The 14,406-nt window shown below is 43.6% G+C and overlaps 1 protein-coding gene across 4 annotated transcripts in view; it reads left to right on the forward strand.

The window, feature by feature from the left end:
- LOC100742000 (transcription factor Sox-2) overlaps positions 1 to 14,406 on the forward strand; it is a 124,345-nt gene that overhangs the window by 98,040 nt on the left and 11,899 nt on the right. For 2 of the 4 annotated variants that reach the window (XR_004462852.1, XR_002947846.2), the window contains 2 exons: positions 5,110 to 5,236; positions 12,308 to 12,465. The exons of 1 other annotated variant lie outside the window; for it this stretch is intronic. Coding sequence is in view for 1 of the 3 variants with exons in the window: in XM_012393224.3 (XP_012248647.1) it covers position 12,308 (1 nt within the window). In the remaining 2 variants the exon portion in view is untranslated. Of the gene's footprint in view, positions 1 to 5,109; positions 5,237 to 12,307; positions 12,466 to 14,406 lie in introns of those variants that run through there. One more of the 4 variants, XM_012393224.3, reaches the window with a different exon arrangement.

Raw genomic sequence — 14,406 nt, forward strand, 5'->3', positions numbered from 1 at the left:
CAATTTGGAATATTTTTGGGGTAGTTAGAAAATTATGTTGAGTTCTATACGGGCGCAGATAAAAATTCACCATTGGTTTTTAATTGATGTTCCTTTACTCCTTCTTCTTTGTGTTTTTTAACATTATTTTTTGCCACTACAAAAAACGATCTATGTCTTCGCTCATTGTCGGACGAAGATTGAACGATTCCGCAAAACAGTGTTCGCGATGGTCCCACGATTTCGTGATTTATTCGCGTTCTTCTACGATATAGTTACGCATACACTTGCGGTAAATTGCGTAATGCGATGAATATTTCGTTGAGAAAAGTTGAAATACTTATACGTTGGACAGAGATCAAAGACATCGTGGTATTGTATCGTTTCCCGTGGAAAAGACAAACACGAACAAGATTCGTTTATGTTATATAATTTTCGGTTAATTGCCTTTGCATTCGCGACAACGATTGGCATCGATACGGTTCCACGAAGATCGGCGAAATCGTCAGAAATATTCGAGCGTGTCTGTAGAATCGCATCGATTACACGAAGACCACGACTCGACAAATTAGAGGGTAATAAAATGAATTTGAAAAGGGTGTGAGGGGAGAAGAATGAAATGAGAAGAAGTAGAGGAGCAGGCGGAAACACAGCGGACGAGTATAACGAGACGATCGACGCTGACTAGGTGGGCAAAAAGTATCGGGAGACGAGAAGTAGGATTAGCAGAAAATAGAGGAGAAATGATGGATCGATGGCGATAAAAACGCGGCGACGAGTAACGTGGTCAGTTATTAATGTAGCTCGACGATGTCACGGCCGATCGAGAATCGACGGAGGTCTGGCCGGGGAAAACGGAGTAAAAACGTGACTGGTAGGTTGGGTGGTTTGGAGATGAGGTCGCTAGCCGGAAGTTCCGTCGCACCGGAATTCATAAAAACTAGCGGCGCGGACCATCGTTCCGCGGACGTTCCTTTCTCCCTCTCTTTTTCCCATGAACCTGTCCCATTCGCAAACCCTCTCTCGACCTATCCAGGGGAGGAGTCGGTTGAAAAGCGTCACAGAAGTGGTGCACGAGGAATAGCACGAAGGAAACTCCGGTCCTCCATGATCCTCCGTTTCCAACAACGAAATTAATTGCCGAGAAGGCAAATTTTTGCTTAACTTCGCGTCAGATATGGTTGGAAACTTTTGTGGAAGAATGTCGCGATATTTTTCTACATGCACTATCTTGTTTCGTTTTTATAATTCTACTAGGAAGTAGAACGACATTCGGTTGAAAATAATCCGGAGGCCACAGGTGAAAAACACGACAAGTCGTATTTCCTTCTCATTGAAGAGCAGCAATTTTCATACTCGATATGTTCCATTAATTTCACGTCAAAACTATCTTCGTATTCGATATGCGGGTTAAATATCTGTTTTTCGTCCCTTCTTTGAACATTAAAAAATATTAGTAACATTTATGTCTTAATTTAACTTAATCAATATGTTATTCGTGTAACTTGCGTGGTAATCCTGAATCATCCATTACCAAAATTAATATATTTTTCCCGTCTGATTCCCATACATTAAATGAATGAAAATTTTTACTGTTGTAATTTCTACCGATTTAATTTACTTATATTTCGTTATCTCGAAGCTCGATCTAATACAAGTTTACATTTGTTTAACTATCGTAAAGAAAATATTAGTCATAACTTTGGACGCGGATACCGCGATTATTCTAATTTTGTGCGTAATTTTTCAAATAATCACAACTGTATAGAATTCTTATTCGAAGATAAAACTACAGTGCCCTCCATTTCGTTCACGAGGGGAAATGTAAATTTCGCGATCGATCGGTAGTCGTCTCGTCAGGGTCAGAAACGCGAGCTCGAGCGCCGGCCGGCAGGGCAGTAAATAAAAGTCCAGAGTTAATTTTTTTCGAACAATGGACCGGACTGTTGTGGTCGTCGGAGGAGGGTAGACACCCCCGCGTTTTTTTACATCGGTCAGTCCCACCCAACTGGACGCAATCCCGTGTCGCCGTATAAATCGAAAGCTAATGGGATTCATGGCCCAATCGGTTGCCCACCAAAAAGTCGCCGTCTCCGAAAAGAGAATTTGCTTTTTTCTACTGATTTCATATCGATATTTAAAAAATACGAGGTCGTCCTAGTATCTGCAAATTTGTGGCAAGGAGGATCTTAAATAATCCAACAAAATTTACCATAATCGCAATTCCTAATTCTTGAAAATCCTATTATCACCGAATGATTGATAAAGGAGAATTTAAATGACCCAAACAATGAACAGATAATAAGGTATCCGACAATCGCAATTTCTAGTACTTTGAAGATGCTATTACCACCAAATTGACAAAGAAGAATTGAAATGATCCAACGAAATATTAAAATTCCTGATCCTTCGAAGATTCTAACGTGTCGAAATATACGTGGCGAGAGAATGCTACAACGACGCTTGTAATAAAATTTCACAAACTTGCGAATTCCGATCTTCAAAAATCCTGTTGCATCCGAATTTTTGGATAGAAGATAAAGACGAGCGCGATCATGCTGCACGCGCATCTATCATTGTGACGAGGTGGATTCGAAAAACCGTGCGGCAGCCAGGAACGCGAAGTTCGGTCGGCTCTAATTAACGCGGCCGCGAATCAAAGACGAGGAAAAACGAATAAGATCGTGGGTTAAGCCGAAAACGGCGCGGCAGACGTCATCAAGATGCAACGTTGCTAAGGATCCCGTAATTAGGGGAAGCTGATTTTTCATTTGTCGGGTATCATTGAGGTTCTGCTCATTAGCCGTCGGCGTCGACAGCGTCGGCGTCTACGGTGCGCGCTGCTCGTACCAGCTGAGCATCCGTAGCTGAAGGATGCCTCTGGTTGGTTAGCCTGGCCCCAGTCTGGTTGGTCTTTGGGCTGGCTGATAAAGGCGCATCCTCCTCTCTTCTGCTCTCCTTTTCTCTCCCATCTTCTCAGACTGCTCAGCCGTCTCGTCTCTCGCGTTTATTTGCTCCCTTTTTCCCTTCTGCCTCTCCCTTTCTCGCTCTTGCCTCGTTTTTCTCTGCTCTACTTTTTCTCGTCTCGTGACTTCTTCTGCTCCTCGTGGATCGCGTTCACGGTTCGCCGATAGATTTTTGAAGCTGCTCCTAAATCTGAAGAATTTAGAATCTCGTTTACACGAATAAGTTGATGCTCGGCTCAGCTGTGCTTCTTAGTTAAAATATCTCTTTCATTTTTCAAGATACGTCGATATGCTTGAAATTTTCCATGTTCTTTTATCTTTTAGGTCAAGTTATGTAGGCCGTTATGAATTTTTATTAAGATTAAGTATCTTATTCTGATCGATTGAACGAGGAAAAACAAAGATGGCACAAGGATCGTCGACATATTTTCGCGGAATATCGTACAATTTCTCAGCTCCATCTTTATTTCCTCTTCTCTTATCGTCTTTGTTCTACTTGTACATCGTATTCGTAATAGTTTGATGAATCTCGAGTGGAAACGTTCGCATAGAAATATCGATGAACGTTGAGTGTTCCCTCAGATTTACCGATCCTTTGGCAGCCGCTGTTCTGACCGCGAATCCCTCTCGATGTTCTCGAAATGTATCAAGAAGAATGATGTGCGAGAGATGTTAACGAAGCTGGATCGTTACTCGCTGTCACATCGACGACGCGGCTGTCATGTTTCTCCAGAGGCGAGCATCGGTGCTGAAATTCGACAGGGAACGTAACTCCGATTGGTTCATCAAGCATCTTTCTAATATGTGTCGGTGCGAGAGATGTCAAATAACGAGACGTTACTCGTCAGAAAATTAAGCAGCTCTGAATCGTACTTAGCTTCTGCGGTAAAATTACCTTTCAAAGAGAAATATTCTTTAGATCGCAGAAACGTAACTAACCAGGATGAAGTCACGCTTGTCTCTCACAATGTATAATACAATTCGGTTTTTGATCTTCTTCGGGATGCGATGTGTTTCCTTTTGAAGAAATTTATTTACTCCGAGTCCTACTCGCTTTGAATTATAAAGAAAGCTGGACCGTAATGAACCAGCCGATACGAGATAGCGAACTATTTCACGAATAATAAAACAGAAACGTCGCGTTCGTAATAATGTCCATTGTTTTCTACGATTACTTTAGAAGATTCTTTATGTCGTTAAAAAAAAAAAAAAAAAAAACAGTCGTCACTAATTAAAACAAATACGCAATATCCGCTTCCATCGAGATTTTCCTTTTTTCCTCCATTTAAATAATTTTTGCAGTGGCAGAAAATAGCGGTAGTCTGACAGCGTAACGCTCGGACAGCGAAGATGAGAGAAAATTTTATGTTCGTAATATTAACGACAAAAACAGTTTCTATTTAGTTAACTCGTTGGAGCTACGCGATCGACACGGATTTTTAAGTTGGAACGACGATTTTCCTCGGCACGCACGATCGTACGCACCTTCCTTTTACATAAATTTATTAATATCAATCGGAGATGCTTTGAGATACAAAGAAAGATGGACCGTAATGATTCAGCCGGCACGAGATAGCGAATGATTTCGTGGTTAATAAAGCAGGGACGACGTGACGACGTAACTGTCATTCTCGAATCAATCTGGGCCCCTCGAAGTTGTTTCTCGCGTGGGCGTGAAACGACTTGCGTGGCGTTAAGTAACGAAGCTGGCTCATTACTTCTTCTCGCGTGACGTTCGTGTGCGGGGAGTAAATGAAAGGAGGCGAGGAGAAAAGGAGTTTCTGCCTTGGCTCTCTCGTCTCGTTACGGCCATCCGTCATTTTCACACCTCGACGAAGATCTATAACAAGGACCTCGAACGCGTGCTTGATCCCGCGCGCAAGAAATTTCGAACCTTCAAACTTTCCTTTGACAATTGTCCTTGAGCTCTCCACGCGCTGTCCTCATCCTTTGACTTTTATTTATCGCTTTCTCGAATCAGAAAAGAAAGATATGTATAGATATATATGCAATCGTGCGAGGAAAGCGAGTACGCTGTTAAATATATTACATCGAATCCAGACGTGATATCACTAATTATCACCAGATAACAGTCTCTCGATCACGCTGATTATCCGCAAGGATTCGACTGATCGCTCAGACGTGTTCGTGGTGTGTGTTTCAGGGATTGGAACGCGACGAGCAACGTGCGCGTACAAGAATCCTGGCCAACGTGAGCGTCCTTCGGCACGGCGAACTCGAACCTCTTCAGCACCGAAGGATCAGGCTCCTTGATTGTTTCGCGCCTGACGGTGAGTTCTTTCTTCATCACGAGATTAGATAAGCCGCCGATTTATGTGCTTCCTGTCATCACATTTTCCTCGTTAATTGCATAGGCAAGCTTGTTCCGCGTGACTGATTCTCGAATCGGTTTGTCTTCGCGATGCTTCCATGCAGCGATTACCATAGCGATAATCGACGGTGATCGATAAAAACATCATATCGTTATCATCATTGGATCACTTTTTTCTGCTAACCGTAGGGATTAAAGTATCGTTACTCTTACTATCAATAATATGAAGAATTAATCCTTTCGATATGAGTTATTACGTCATTACGACGTCATTAGATTTATCGGGATATACGGTTCTACGATAAATGGAATCGTATATTTTACTTAAAAAATTATGTTCGACCTATCCTTTTTAAATTCGAGCGAAGTACAGCGCATATTATTATCATTACGTTACTAGAGTCGCTGTTAAAGGAAAAATCCGTATCGATGGAGTCGAAAGGTAGCGCTCATTACGCGTTAGTATACAAAAGAGGCAATAAACGTGAGAGATGTATAAACAATTGTAAAGAACAACGAAGTAGATACTTTTATGTTTAACGTTAACAAAGCTTAATAATAAAATTGATAACGCTGATATCGGTCATCGATAAATTGTTGATATAACTTTACGCAAGTAGATTGTCGAGATTAATCAAAATTACCAAGTCCGGTGAAAAGAGTTGCCTACAGGACACGTTTCTTCAGCCTGAGAAACGATGGACATCGGGTCGGTCCAACCGAGAAGGCAATTACACGGGAATTAATTGATTCAAGGTGGTAATTGGAACGCCTCAATCGAGATCACCGTGACACATCCACGTTACCTGAATATTTTCGTGTAATCGAACATCTCACCAGCGGACTCTCTAACGCTGTGACCGGATTCTCCAAGTCGGATTAAAGTCGCCGATTGAGTGTTTTGGCCCAGTTTCGACTTATACGACGAGTTCGTCCCGTTCGGCTTAGCTAGACGCAGGATCGATCGATTCGCCGATCCAAAATCGGAGAATTTAATTAGCAAAGAATGTAAATTAAGAAGAATTACCGGTAGAGAGAAATATTCGAAGTTAAATTGGGAAAAGGACAGCTTCCGTTTCGTTTCGACTCGAACGACGCTTCGTTTCTTCGTTGCTCAAAATTGAATAATTTTTATCGTTACTTATAGCAATTGATAATTCTCGAGCGATTTATAATTAGTAGAATTATTCTATCTTTAACGAATCGGTTTCCCTTTGGACTTGATTAAAAATTAAAACGTTAGACAGGGTAAAATGACCAGAGAGGCCGGCTCGTAGGATAAGGTGTCATCGTGAATTTTTTCGAAAGGGAAAGCTGGAAGGGTAAGACGAGAATGCGCCTCGTCATTCCACGGATCTTCGTTCGATACCGCAGGAACCTTGAAACGGGCTTCAGGAGCTTCCAGTACAAACGACAGCTATGAAATCGCCGATGATTGCTTCTCTCGATTCATCCCCTTAGCAATTCTCGTTTCCTCGATCCTCTGAAACTGACACGCTCGAAATTTTCGCCTTCAGCTAGAATTTATTGCCCACTCTACAACTGCGAATCCCAGTTACCACCGGTTCGATCCTCGATACGCTTTAAGATCCAGTAAATTCATATTCGAATATATCACGATCCACCGGGAAAAATTTGACGAAATTTCAAATAAAACGTGTCGTAATTCTCAACGCTTAATTCAAGATAGTCACGTCGACGCAATAATTACTCGTAATCGATTTGCGCGTAACGTCGATCGAAAGCTGAGGTCGCGACGCCGATTTTCCTCGGTGGTGGATTTTCGCTGATTCATGGAAACAACAAGGTCCGAGCAAAGGAACGAGAGCCGTTGGTTCCTCGACAAAGATTGACTCGTCAGAGATGAAACATCTATCCCCCTGTCTCGTTCTTTGCTCCGTAATTCCTCGTGTATACAGGACTAATGGGTTATTTCAGGTAATTAGCTGCAGAGCCCGTTTTCTTCTCCTTCGCTGGCAAAAAGCTACGATCCTGCTTCGCCGCGATTTCGCGCGTTCTCTCCGTACACCTCTCTATTTACGTATACCGAGTCGACTTCTCCGCAACCCTCCGACGAATCATCTCTGACCGATTCCTTTCGCGTCGACGTGGTTAATTGCGATACAGCCTGCTCTTTGCCCAGGATATTAAACCGGCCTCGGAGATGTCCCGTGATAAATCGTTCCTCGACCGTGGATTCTCCCTGAAACTTTTTCAGTTCGTTACTCGAGAGAGCCTGCGATCGTTTTTAGTATAAAACAATTTCTGAAACTGGTATCCCAAGTGGTGTTCAATTCTATCGAATTGTCCAATTTTCCTCGCAACTTTCAACACAAGTTCGAATCGACGTTCCTACGTACTCTGTCGTCAAATTATGAAACGTATTCGAAGAGAAGAAGTGCAAGTACGCCACATTTGGCGACAGCTAATTATCCATAATCGTTAATTACGTGAAATCTGGCAAACGCCGGAGCAAACAGTATCGGAGAAACGATCGTTTCCGGTATAAAATAATTCGCGACGTGGATACGAATATCAAATCGTTTGATCTCGCCAAATTTTTCAATTTTTTCCCGCAATGATAAAATTATTCCTACACGCTTCGTCGACAAGTTGTGCAATACATTCGATCGAGACACGCAAGTACATTACAAAGCCAATTAATTATCGCGATTTAGCTTCTAAATTCTGATAAGCGATCGTCGAGACAGATGGTATGGAAATATCAAAGGTTATCGATCGTTTGATACCTCTGAAATGATTTTCGAAGCTGCTACCCCGAATAGTAATAATTCTATCGAATCGTCTAACTTCCTTGAGAAACGAAGGAAATCATTTTCATATACTCTGTCGTCAAAATTATACAACGTATTGATCGAAGGAGCAAGTACAACACCTTGAGGGACAGCCAATTAATTATCGCGACGCGATCTTATGAAATCTAGCAAACAATCGTCCATACAGACGGTATCGAGCGCGATCGAGCCCCATCCTGGACAATGGGTCGAACGTTTATCGAAAGAAACGATCGCGATCCCTGGACGTTTCGCCTAGGGCAGTGTGTAATCGGCCGATTAAGCGCGACCGCGGGCCTCGGGACCCGTGAATTTGGCAATTACGGGCCAGTGCTAATGACGAGCGACCCGACGCGAGGTAAAAAGGTGTCGAAGGTGGCGGGGAAGGCTTGGCACCTTGGAGAAGCCGTCTCTGCCGAGTCACGGCGTGTAACGAACTTGAGCTGGACTCGCCTCCTGCTGCCCCGCTCGGGGCTTCTCCCTTTTATCGACGATGCCAAATCCCGGCTGACCGTTTCCCTGTCACAGGATGAGGCATCATTAACGCCCGATACCTGGCCCGGTTGCCTCGGGAACGAGGTTACACCTTGATTTGTCCATCCTACTCGTTGTTTTGTTTGTAGCCGCGATAGGAGGGCTCCTTTGGTACGATGGTTCACGATTGGCTGAGTTCGACTCGATGCAATTGTTGAGATTAATCTACTTTGCATCTTTGCAACATGAAAAAGGCGAATGTTTCGCGCCGAAGATCAAAAGTAAATTCAGTGATTTAAGAATAAATCGAGATATCCATACGGGCAATACAGGTTTCTTTGGAATTAATTTACTTCGCAGCAATGAAGATCGTAGGTTCTTACGTTGCGATCGTCTCATAACTAATGCAGTTTCTTCTCGTCGAAATTCTCAAACAACGGAATATATCGTAACAGAAATAGAATACAGTTTAAAAGTTAAAATTTAACGGAAAAATCGTAAAAAATTGCAATAGCCTAACACGAGAAATTCTTAAATTCTTACTGGTTAAATTAAAAGTTCTTCGAGTTTCGTGCTATTTTATCGATCGTTATTTTTATTTTGAATAATTTTGATCGTAGATAGGACAGCCGTGGACTTATCGAGGAACGATTAAAGACGAGTGGCGAAAACGTTGGTAGCAAAATCGTAGAAGGAGGCTGGGAAGAGCGAAGAGCCGAAGGTGGCTGGTTCGTTAATTACTGATTTTCCTCGGTCCGCGTCACTTTTTAATTGACGCCAGAAATTGAACCAGAGAGCGGGCACATCGCGCTCGATGGCTGAACGGTCGTTTCTCGTCGAGTCATCCTTCGTCCCTCCTCTTCTCCTCCTCTTTCTGTCCGAATCATCCTGCTAGGATCGAAATAACGCATCTCCCAACCGAATTCTATATAGAAACATATACAGAGAATCGGCTACGGTAGTATCTTCGCGAAATCGTAAAATCGAAACTCGTTCTGCAAGAGTAAAATTAAGCCTTTGCGTTGCGAGCTACGTTTTATCGTGACTAGTTCGCAGGTGTAAATCAGAGTTTCGTTCAACAACTAGATCAGCCTGTAAGATTAAAGCTCGAAACAGATCTCTCTCTCTCTCTCTCTCTCTCTCTCTCTCGATAGATTATTTTTGTAACAATTCAACTCGCAATTTACGAGTATATTCTATCATATTATTCATTTGAGAATTCTTATTATCTACTGAACTCTATGGAAGTAAAATTGAATCACGGTTTCTGATGGAGAAATAAATCAACCTGTACGATTAAAGCTCGAAACAGATTCCTCTCTCTCTCTCTCTCTCTCTCTCTACAGATTATTTTTATAACAATTCAACTCACAATTTACGAGTACATTGTATCGTATTATTCATTTAGAAGTTCTTATTATCCACTGAACTCTATGAAAGTAAAATTGAATCACGGTCTCTGATCGAGAAATAGATCAGCCTGTTGAATCGAAGCTCGAAACAGTTTCCTCTTTCTACACGCTTCTGTATCGATGCAACAATGTATCACTCGAGTATCGGTGCAATTTCCATTCTACCATGGTATCTATTTATTCTTATTGGCCGTGAAATTTATTGATATAGAATCAATTCGCATTATAGTTTCCGTCTAATTGTAAAAGTGGATCGATCGAATCAAAGCTCGAAACAGGTTCCTTTCTCCGCATCTTCCGATCTTCGCTCCATCGTGGTATCCATTGAAAATGTTATCTATCCAAATTACCCATAAAAGGAATCGTTAAATTCAGACGCGCAAGGTTACCGAAGAAACGACACGAGACGAAACCGCGAAACGGTCAGGCACGTTTTCCAGTCTCTGGGCAGGTGTTCCAGCCACGTGTCTAGGTTGTCAGTTCCCGGCCAGTCGAGACACTGCCAATGACACGAATCTTTGTCTCGGCGGTACTGCCATCCGCCTTTTCCACCCCCGCCTTCGAAGGAGCGGAGCGTAAAAAGCGTAGAAAGGGATGGAATCCGTTTCTCTACCTGTTTCACCGGTTCGTGTCTCTGTTTGATGGAACGGTTGGTTGGTTCTGGGCTTCATCCTCGCCGTGTCTCCGTCAGCTAGTTCTCCACCTCCGGACCGCGAGCCTGTCAGCGCCAGTCGGGCTTCTCACCCTCGTAAAAATAATTACAGAGGGTGGAGGAGGTTAGAGAAGGAGGGTCTCCTCGATATTGCCGGCCTCTCGTTCGTTCGCTACTATTGTGCCAATCGGATCGGCTGATAAGCTGCGGAGGAACGGGGCTTAATAAAAATTCATTTGTCACGGCCCTTTGGAGATGATGCGCGCGTCTTACTCGTCGTAATCTTCTTCTTCTCCTTATTTTCTCGTCTCTTTATTCTCCGGTTCACAGGGCCTCCTCTGTGACCGATTGATTTCGCTTTGCCCGTTTCATTGCGGCCCGATTACGAAACCCACTGTTTTCCTCGTCGAGTTAGCGAACACGTTGCGCGTCGCATTCACTCTTACTTCAATGGAATACGAAGCTTAACAATTTCAATCTCCAGATATTAAACGATGGAAGAATAATGTTAGATATTACGTCTGCAAGTAAAGTATTCAAAGCTGGATATCGCAAAATTATTCTTTCTAAATGTAACGTCGGAACGTCCAAGAAATTGCTGCTTGTTGCATGCACGACGATATTCCACGACATATGAATTGATCGAATAAATCGAACAACTAACATTATCAACTTTGTCTAATAAAAGATTAATCTACTGTCTTTGAAACGCTCTTTGCCACGCGTACCGCAGTAATTTCTGTAGCAATCGCGTTAATCCCACAAATAAATAAGCGAACCAATGAATGAAGTAATTTAAAAAAACATAAATCGAAATGCACGTGCATTGTTCGTTATGCAGAGTTCATGGAGCGTCCCTGTCAGGGGAAATTAAAGCACGGGATCGATATCTGCTGCTAAATCGCGGATGTATCTTCGGGGAACGGGATAGGGGTAATTACTCGCAATTATTAATTACGAGATACGCGTGCTGCTCGTGTAGAAATGGCACGCGATGAAGGAAGGGGCGCCCCACGGGACGAACGGGTTAATAACGGTTCTGAGATCGTTCTAGCTTGACGCCTCGGAACAATCGATGATCGTTGATCCGCAGAATCGCGAAGACTGACAATTTTTTTATTTTCTTGCGCGCAAGTCCCGGCGGGTCGGTAGGCACAGCGAGAAATAAATTAATATTGCCACTTCGACGGTGGCACTGAAGGCTGATCACCGATCGAGCGATTGCCTCTCGTTTGTCCGCTCTACAAAAGTAAAACCCCTGTGTCCCTTTTCCCTCGCGTACCTTTCTTCTTTCGTCCCTTTCGTCGTCACGTATTATCTTCCGCGAGTTCCCGTCACGTAAAACCTTTCCAGTAACTTAAACCGATGTATCTTTCTTACATTTAGAACTGCTTTAAGATCTACAACAGCTACGAAAAAGTATTTGCACGTGTCGTCGTTTTTCGATGAGGCGTTTCTCTTACCGGGTTTCATCTACATTTTCACGATATCACATTTTCGTAACCGTATGAAAGTATACTACGACTGTGAACGATACGGTTGGATTTAATTAATCGATATGTAGCTAAACGCTATAATAAATACAACGTGTGCAAATGCTTCGTCGTGACCACGACACCTTGATAAGCGTGTATATAAAAATATAGCTATGTGAATTGAATAAGATATTAACGTTATGTTGGTTGTTTTTGTTTTAGAACGGGAATACCGTGCACCGAAGCGCCACGCGAAGCTGCCCCAGCCCAGAACCAGTTATGAACATATGATTAAGCTCGTTTTAATAAGTTTTTATGTAGATCTTACGCGTAAGGATGTATGATAAAAGTAAGTGTTGAATAAACGAGATACGTTGAGACAGGAGGCGGCCAGTTATTTCCGATTCAAACGGACCCCCTATCTTCCCCTATCTTTCTAACTCGACTTACGAAATCAGCTTAAATAACTGTTACCAAACATGCGACGGTAGTTCGATTATTCGACGGACAATGAGATCGTTCGTCTTTTTCCCCTCACCATTTTCGGGACGTTCGAGTTCACCATTTTCGAGGCGTTTCCTAGCAAGACAAACACGAGGAAAACAGACACAAATATAGACAGAGCCATAGGCGTAGACACAGACGAGGAACGCACGGAGAAGAAGTCGTCTTCGCCATCGAGTCGTAACCCTGGCGACGAGACACCCTGGCCATCCTCGTTCTCGGGAATTCCTCTCCTACAGGGATGAGCAAACTCTCCCCGTGGTGTAACCCACCCTCGGCGGATAGCAAGTTGCAAGGACGAGGGTTGCTGGCGAGGTCTCGCCTGATTGGCGGCCGTGGACTATCGACCAACCCGCGACCGGCCCTTTGTTTTAGCCACCACCCTTCGTTATATCGAAGGTACCTAACCTGAAACGGAGGAAGATGAGCACACTCTCCAAAAGAGATTTCTTTCCTGGCTACGTTTAGAGAAAATCGAGATGGCTCGCCGGAAGTCTGCGTTTTTCCACAGAAAATTCTTTTTCGCTTTACTCTCGGAACAATTATTTAGGGTTGGTATTGAAGTAATCGGGTGAGGAGCGATATGGATCTCAAGGTTAGTCTATAGATGTGTCATCGCATAATTTGGTTAGATTATAGATTGATTTCAAGATCCATGTTGCTTATCACCTGATTCTTTAAATATTAATTCTTCCTTAATTTCGTATTGATTTATCAGATAGACAGGCGAATACGCTATAAGTAATTGTTAGAGTTAATGGCGAAAAAGCTAGTATTAGATTGATAGATATTTTAAGTCGATCTGCAGAGTTCACGATACAACTACAATACGAAGAACAATGTTTCTGATAACAGTCGTAACTCGTGACAATGGCCAAGCCGAGATCTAAAATGCACGGTATGATATTTGTATTAGAAAAGGAACAAAACGTGGCAAATTTAAACAATCCTGGTTTCAAACCAGGTTACATTTACCTCGTTCAAAGACGACAAAGTACGCAGGGGTTAATAAAGAGAGGAAAAGATGTCGAGTTATAAAGAGCGAAAGAATAGTAGGAAAAGGCTCAGAGACGCGTGTGTCGAAACTGGCAAGTCGAGGGTGTGCGTAACGATGAAAAATCAGCGTTGCCTCGCACACAGAAAGAAAAACGAGAGATTCCGAGTGACATTAAGGAATGATTAAAGAATCATTAGGAGCGTAGTTAGAGCAACGAAATCTTCATTCTTCCCTCCATCCCTCTCCAATTACGGAGGCGTTGATGCGCTCTCACCCCCCTGTCGTTGACCAGCATTCCTCGGAGTCCCCATTTTTTTAATTAATAGAGCGTGCTACAACGAGCCGGTGATGCCTACCGGGTATACCGCACACGTATACACCGACGAACGCACGCAAACACAGATAAGCGAGCGCAGTCGCGCGTCATCGTCGTCGTCGTCGTCGTCGTCGTCGTCGTCGTCGTCGTCGTCGTCGTCGTCGTCGTCGTCGTCGTCGTCGTCGTCGTCGTCGTCGTCGTCGTCGTCGTCGTCGTCGTCGTCGTCGTCGTCGTCGTCGTCGTCGTCGTCGTCGTCGTCGTCGTCGTCGTCGTCGTCGTCGTCGTCGTCGTCGTCGTCGTCGTCGTCGTCGTCGTCGTCGTCGTCGTCGTCGTCGTCGTCGTCGTCGTCGTCGTCGTCGTCGTCGTCGTCGTCGTCGTCGTCGTCGTCGTCGTCGTCGTCGTCGTCGTCGTCGTCGTCGTCGTCGTCGTCGTCGTCGTCGTCGTCGTCGTCGTCGTCGTCGTCGTCGTCGTCGTCGTCGTCGTCGTCGTCGTCGTCGTCGTCGT

Source organism: Bombus impatiens, unplaced genomic scaffold (genome assembly GCF_000188095.3).
Source record: "Bombus impatiens unplaced genomic scaffold, BIMP_2.2 scf_2222, whole genome shotgun sequence".
In the NCBI taxonomy this organism is placed as follows: Eukaryota; Metazoa; Arthropoda; class Insecta; order Hymenoptera; family Apidae; genus Bombus; species Bombus impatiens.